At 37.9% G+C, this 6,925-nt stretch overlaps 1 protein-coding gene across 1 annotated transcript in view; it reads right to left on the reverse strand.

The window, feature by feature from the left end:
* Window positions 1-2,387: 2,387 nt before the first annotated feature.
* fezf1 (FEZ family zinc finger 1) overlaps window positions 2,388-6,925 on the reverse strand; it is a 6,462-nt gene continuing 1,924 nt past the window's right edge. Inside the window, exons 2-4 of the mRNA XM_008300045.1 lie at window positions 6,569-6,703; window positions 5,293-5,425; window positions 2,388-2,623 (exon numbers count right to left, since the gene is read on the reverse strand). Of these exons, the coding sequence (XP_008298267.1) occupies window positions 2,388-2,623; window positions 5,293-5,425; window positions 6,569-6,703 (504 nt within the window). The remainder of the gene's footprint in view (window positions 2,624-5,292; window positions 5,426-6,568; window positions 6,704-6,925) is intronic.

Consider the following 6,925-nt stretch of genomic DNA (forward strand, 5'->3'; position numbering starts at 1 on the left):
TTAATGCCATATCTCAATGCTTTCTCAACCACATCTGTTCCAAGCTTGTAGTTCCTTGTATGGTTTCATTTTTTTTTGTCCCCAAGGTTCACAAATTTCCTAAAACAGCTGAGCACTGTAGATTTTTGGACAGGAGGAAAAGGTGCATTAGTTACACTACTTCTAATTACTTATTGGGTGTGTAAGTCAGTACATGTTTGATGTGTTGACATTAAGAAAAATCTAGAATATCACCACAGTTATCCTTTAAAACGTTGGTTCTGCTTTTGACAATCAAATATAATGAAATTTGACAGAACATGAGTGGATGTGTGCAGTTTTGTCGCTGCCACATCTCCGGTCTTACAGGCCACCAATCTCACATCCGGAGAGCGAACTGAAAAATAAGGAAAACTAGTAATCACTGATGACTAATGATGTTATAATTAGCCAACCATTATAATGGAATAACTAAATAATGATCAGAGGACAAGAAAGTTCCGTTTCTCCTCTGTCAAGTGTTCTCAGTCTTAACAAGAGCTGAGAGAGACAGAGGCCAGTCAGAGGGAAATCCAGGCCGGCGTCAGGGGCCAGAGTGGCCAGAGGTCAGGGCTTAGGGTCAGGTCCTATTAGGTCTGAGCGGCTACTACAAGGATCGGGGGTTTAGGAAGTGTCCTAATGGCTTGTTTTTTTATTCTGTTTGTTTGTTATTTGCAGGGTCACGTTTAGAGGAAAGGTCAAGTTTGGGGTCAACAGGCCTGAGAGGCAACTCGGGGAGTCGAGGACAGGGATTCCCTCGTGTTTCTTCTGGAAGCAGCGGGGACACTGACATGTCTGGTACTAGTGACAGTTTGTATTTTTACAAAAAGACAGACTTTGTGGGATCATTGTGAAAGGCTAAACTAACACGACAACCAGGAAAATGAATTGAATGTGAATAAATTCCATTTACTTTTTGAGCAGGACTGCTAACATTTTAGCAATACAGACGTCATGTCTCATATCAGTGTATTGTTCTGCCTGTCACGATCAGAAACTCACCTGTGGCAAATCAAAGGTAATCAATGTCAATTTCAGAAGTGGCCACATATAAACAGCATGACGGTTGATAAAGGAACAATTCACCAATTATACACAAAGAAATCTGTTCTCTTTGATGTGTTCATCCTCCTCAGCCTTTGTTACTTTAAGTTATAAAAGGTTGTTTTACCAGCTAGGGCGGCTCTAGTGACGTGACTTCATGGAAGATGTAGGATCCAGTGTTTCTGGAGGTTGACTCACTGCATAGATTTTGACCTTTAACTGCAATTTTTCTCTTACAAATCCTTCAGTTTTATGTCAGTAAATCACCAGGGGATTCCTTTTAGGTCGCTTTAAGCAAACGTCAGATAACTCACTTCCTTAAATGGACTCGTTGAGCAAAGCTTCAGCAATGATCAACTTGTACCCTCATATTAATCAATCCTTTTAAATTTGGTCTTGATTTGCCTGACATATGGGGCAGGCTTTGTGTCACCGTTTAGTGTTTTTTTTACACACTAAACATGCATAAGTGCATATTTTCCCACTGTTATTCTGCCTTCTTCAAACATTTCAATCAACGAACATGTGATATTTGTCTGATTTTAAGTGTTTGCTTATGCAATCTTTAAAATATACCTGTCTGAATGAGCCTGGATATAATGGCAGTGTGCACAAATAATTGCACCTATACTCATTTATTGAGGGATTTTTCCTTAAAACTATCAAATTTCAAACTGTTTGATGTCAGAATTAGCTTGCAGAATCCAGCTTTTGTATCTTTCACATGTAATTACACGTGATAAACTCTCCAGCAGATTCCAAAATAAAAAATAACATCAAGGACAGCCTCAGTGGTGACAGAACTGGTTTTACGTCGATATCTTCGATAATATTGCAGATGTCATTTCAGGAAGAGAATTAAATAATTTAAGTGTACTATGGACTAACTTGATGCAACAACAACAACAAAAAAAAAACGATATGGAGAGCATTTAGGAAGAAATCATTCCTCAGATTTAAAGATATTTAGTCTAAAAAAAAAAAAAACAACTTTTAAGGGTATGTAAGTAAATTCAGAGTAAAAACACTAACTCCAGGGGACAAAAACACGATATAAATTAGTATTTATGGTTTAGCTATTTTACAGCACCAATTATTATTCATTATTTATAATTCGAGTGAAGAAAGCGCACAAATTATCAACATGGGGGCACGAGTTACTGATTTATGAAAAGGCTTTTCCCTGTCGGCTGCAGGGCTGCTTTAATCCGCCTTCAGCGGACAGACGTTTAGTGTGATGTGTGAGTCAGGGGGGGGTCCCGGGGCTTCTTTTTTTTTTGTTGTTGTGTTGGGATGGAGGGGGACAGAGTCATTGTTCGGGTCTCTCAGGCCTGTGGGGGTGACTGTGCACCAGCCGGGTCATGCAGCTTCCTGACGTGTTTCTTCAGGTCAAAGTTCCTGCAGAAGCCCTTGCCGCAGGTGGGGCAGGTGAAGGGCTTCTTGTCGTTGTGTGTGTGCATGTGGAAGGTGAGGTTGTACACCTGGTGAAACGCCTTGCTGCAGATGGAGCACTTGAACTGCTTTTCCCCGCTGTGCGTCAACTTGTGGTTCTTGTAGTTTCCTGCATCGGGTCAGAGAACGAGACACGGGATCAGGACAAGAAATGAAGACGCCCACAGGACAGGAACACACTGAGTTTCCCTACATTTCCCAAGACTCTGTCATCAGCACTATGTGACCTGACTGGGAATGAGTGGAACTAAATAAACATGTATACTGGTGATGTTTGGTGTGTTAACTGGATTTTTTTAATTTATTTTTTTTTTACTACATTTGCAATTAAAACAAACAAACTAAATAAATTAAAAAGCAGAATATTTAAAAGTAACATTTGAAAACACTGTGCATGAAGAACATGATTATTTTTAGCTGTTTAATCTATTAAATCTAAGAAAACTGTGAAAGTTCTAAACTCAAATTCTTGTTTTGTCAGAACCAACAGTCAAAAACAAACACCAGCTGCTATTAAGAGCGACAAGAATAAGATCTGATGATGGTATAGTATGACAGCCAAAGTCCACCAAATGTTTGACATTTTTGCTTGAACAATTTTGAATTATTTGACAGTAAAAATATTTTTTTCCACATTAACACACATTTTAGGAACACCTTTCACTACAATGCCGTCCCAGATGCCACCCATGCCCGCTACAACCTCAATATTAAATATTAGAATCGCCACGTTTCCAAACAAAAATGGAAAATGTGAAAAAGAATTCATAGCAGAGCTGCAGTATTGGATTGTATCTAAATGCAAAGATGCTCCTAATAAACTTCTCGGTAGATGAGGTCGCAGACTAATGTTCAGTAAATCAGCTGACCCTTGTAGTTTTGGACTGTTGAGCTTTGCTATAGGTTGTGTGTGAGTTGTGAGCAATCGTTTTACAGATGAACACTAAAATAAATCACAATAAAATAAAATCTAACACTAAATGGCACTTTACAAAACAAGAAAGTAAAGAAAAAAAAGGCACTGTTCGTTTCACAGTATGGAGCTACCTGCCGGCCTGTCTCGGCCTGTTGCATTATAACGGCAAACATGGACTTTTGAAACGCAGATATTTATACACTGGTGTGAGGCTAATGACCTTAAATTTAAAGTAGACCAAGGAGATGATTTTTAAATCTGTATCTATCCTCCAGCTGCCAGGATCCAGATAATAAAAATAAGGATAGGCTTGGTCACCTCTCAGCTTGTGTGTTGCTGCCCTCTGATTGGTGGAAGCAGCTTTAGTCAGTTACATCAATAGTCACTGCACAGCATCAATCTGTTATCAGCAGGTCGCTATCAATAACATGAACGGGGTGTTATGAAGAAGGAGCATAACACAGTCATTTACAGACTTGTGGTTTGGTTTTTTTTGGAGCACAATTATGACGGAAGCACAATTGCCATTTCATCATTAGGTGCTATTTGATCATTTTTAGTGATGTCTGTAAATATAGAAAATGTTTCATCAGATATGTCCTTCTGTACGTCTACTAAAGCGATGTTAGCTGTATCATTAGATACATGGTCGCCTTTAACAGGGTGCAGCCTGGTGCTGAGATCATGGATGTTGGAAGTGAACTAAGATGTTCCCAACAAGGCGGGTTTTCTTAGAGAACCTTGACAGTCAGCAGAGTTCTGTTCTTAAAGACCCAGCTTTAACTTCAGAGCTGCTCAAAATAGAAGTAAGGGGACAAATCATCTGAGAGGTCAGTCTGGTAAACTAATGATGTACTTGAGGGGGGAAAAAAAGAAAAGGACTCAGGTGTATGTGTGTGTGTGTGTGTGTGTGTGTGTTGTTTTGTTTTGTTTTTTTATTTTCTAATTGATGACAATTTTCCTCAAAGAAGTCAGATTTGCTCCTGCAGATACAGAGAACCAAATATCCACTTGCTCTGAGACATTACATTATAGGAAATATAATCAACAATATAATTAACTGCCCAGTATATAAAACCCATCCCATCATGTAACATTTAAGTTGTGCACACACTTGCTGTAAATGTATTGATAATCATCATTTCATATGAATGTGCATGTTAGCAGTGCTTACATACTTTTTGTGTTCAATATTTCTGGACTTTAACTTAAGAAAAATCCATCTGTGGTGTTCCATGTGTATGTTGTATGTATGAACAGCAGTGTGGGCTCTGCTGCAGTTTGTCCTCAGATTGACATTGAAGTGTATTCAGCATCCAACCTGCTGCTTATTGGCACCTGTTATCATGGTTAATTTTTTTTATATCAGACTTATTGGATTTTTGTTATTTGACTTGAGTTGCTTTAAAAATTATTCAAAGTACTGAGTGACAGCGAGCTGCTGTTCAGCCTGAGTTGATTGTGAAGGTAACTGACTTTCTATTGGATGTTTTCAGAATTTTGTCCTCATCATAAAGCAAAACACACACACGTCTGCTGTATGTGTCAGTGCTGCTAAATGTTTGGAATTAGATGTGAAATAAAGGCAGCGTGTGTGTGTGTGTGTGTGTGTGTGTGTTTTCTCTGGATTTATTTGTTGCAACTTTAAAAGTATCAAAAATAACAACAACAAAACAACAGTAATTATAATGATGTCAATTATAAGAGATTATAAATAATGAAAACAAACTGATGTGGAGTCAGTGTTATTAGGACAGAGTTTGTTGGTAAATCATAGAAACACACATCCCACTCTCCAGAGAAGAGTAAAGAAGAGAAAACGATGAAGGACACAGACTCATCTCTCCTGAACCTTTCCTCACCTTTTTGATGAAATCCTTTACCGCAGAACTCGCACACGAACGGTTTGTATCCCGCGTGGATGCGTGTGTGTGTGTTGAGAGTGGAGCTCCGGTTGAAGGCTTTCCCGCACTGATTACACTTATGAGGCTTTTCCTAAAAACGACAGCAAGGAATAAATAGTGTCAGACTGTGGGAAAGCATTCAAAAAATACTCCAGAGTGATGCACAATAATTCTAAAAGGCCTCACAGTGTCACAGGTGTAACAACTGAAGAATATTGAAGGGGTTTTTATTTCTTTATTTTTATTTTTTAACTCACTTAATCCACATTTCCAGTGGACACACTTGCCGTTACTGTGTTATGTGTGTGTGTGTTAAAGCAGTGTCACAGTGACACCGCAGGAGGAGCTCATTGGCAACCAACAGGCCGAGCAGAGCTCCAACAATAACCCCACACTCCTTTGGGGTAAATAAAAAACATTTACTTTGACTATGTATATCTGTCATTATAATTCATATTAATTTACAATAAAATTGAAGAGAATTTCAGCCCATCTCCGGTGCGTCACAATACAGGAAGTGCTTTAGTGGAGATTTCTTTTTCGTTTCTTTCAGGATTAAAAACCTCGAGCGGCTTTAATAAAACTGATAAAAGCATAAGATTTTTATTTTTTATTTTTTTGCACTAATTTACAATGGATTCGATTTTTGAAATGGAAATAAATACCATCACTGTGGGTTTTATGTTTCTGTTAACCTCAGAAACAAACAAACAAACAAAAAAAAGGCAAAAAAAAAGGCAAAAAAAAAAAGGACAGTTGGAGAGTCACGGTCACCCAAACATGGCCCTGAGGCCCCGCCCACAAGCCCAATATTAAAACATATGATTGGAGACTGTTTCCTGTCAAAGTGATTGACAGGTCAACTGAAATCAACGTTGATAAATAAATAATTATACTTTTTTTTTTTTTTACATTTTAAAATTTTTATTAAATTTTTTTTTGTAAACCTGCTTCTCGGAGGAAAAAATTGAATCAACAAATCAGACGTAATTAAGTATCAATATAATTAAATGAACAGAATGACTAACTGATTTCACTATTTAAAATTAAAATGGTCACCAAGGAGATGGACTATACATATTAGAATTAAACTGATGAAAACTCAAACATCGTGATGGGACACAGTGGAAATAAATAAACACTAAAAACAAGTGTTCCAAAGCAGGAATGAGATCTGTATTTTTTTTTTTTAAAGTCCGCTTTTCGCTGAGCTGAATAAAGCCTTCAGTCGTACCTGAGTGTGGATGATCTTGTGTCGGCACAGTGTGCTCGCCTGCCGGAAACCTTTCCCGCAAACTTTACACACGAACGGCCGCGCGCCGGTGTGCACGGGCATGTGGCGGGTCAGATTGTAGTGCGCGTTAAACACCTGAGCGGGACAGAAACACAACACACCATAATAATAATAATAATAATAATAATAATAATAATAATAATAATAATAATAATAATAAGAACAAGAACAAGAACAAGAACAAGAACAAGAAGAAGACAGTTAGACCATATTTTCGGTTAAAAAACTAAAAAATATCTTCAATGAAAAGGAATCTACAAGTAAACAACAGCAGCAGCAATAACATAATAATAATAA

The sequence above is a fragment of the Stegastes partitus genome, unplaced genomic scaffold (assembly GCF_000690725.1).
Source record: "Stegastes partitus isolate 25-593 unplaced genomic scaffold, Stegastes_partitus-1.0.2 Scaffold1493, whole genome shotgun sequence".
Classification (NCBI taxonomy): Eukaryota; Metazoa; Chordata; class Actinopteri; family Pomacentridae; genus Stegastes; species Stegastes partitus.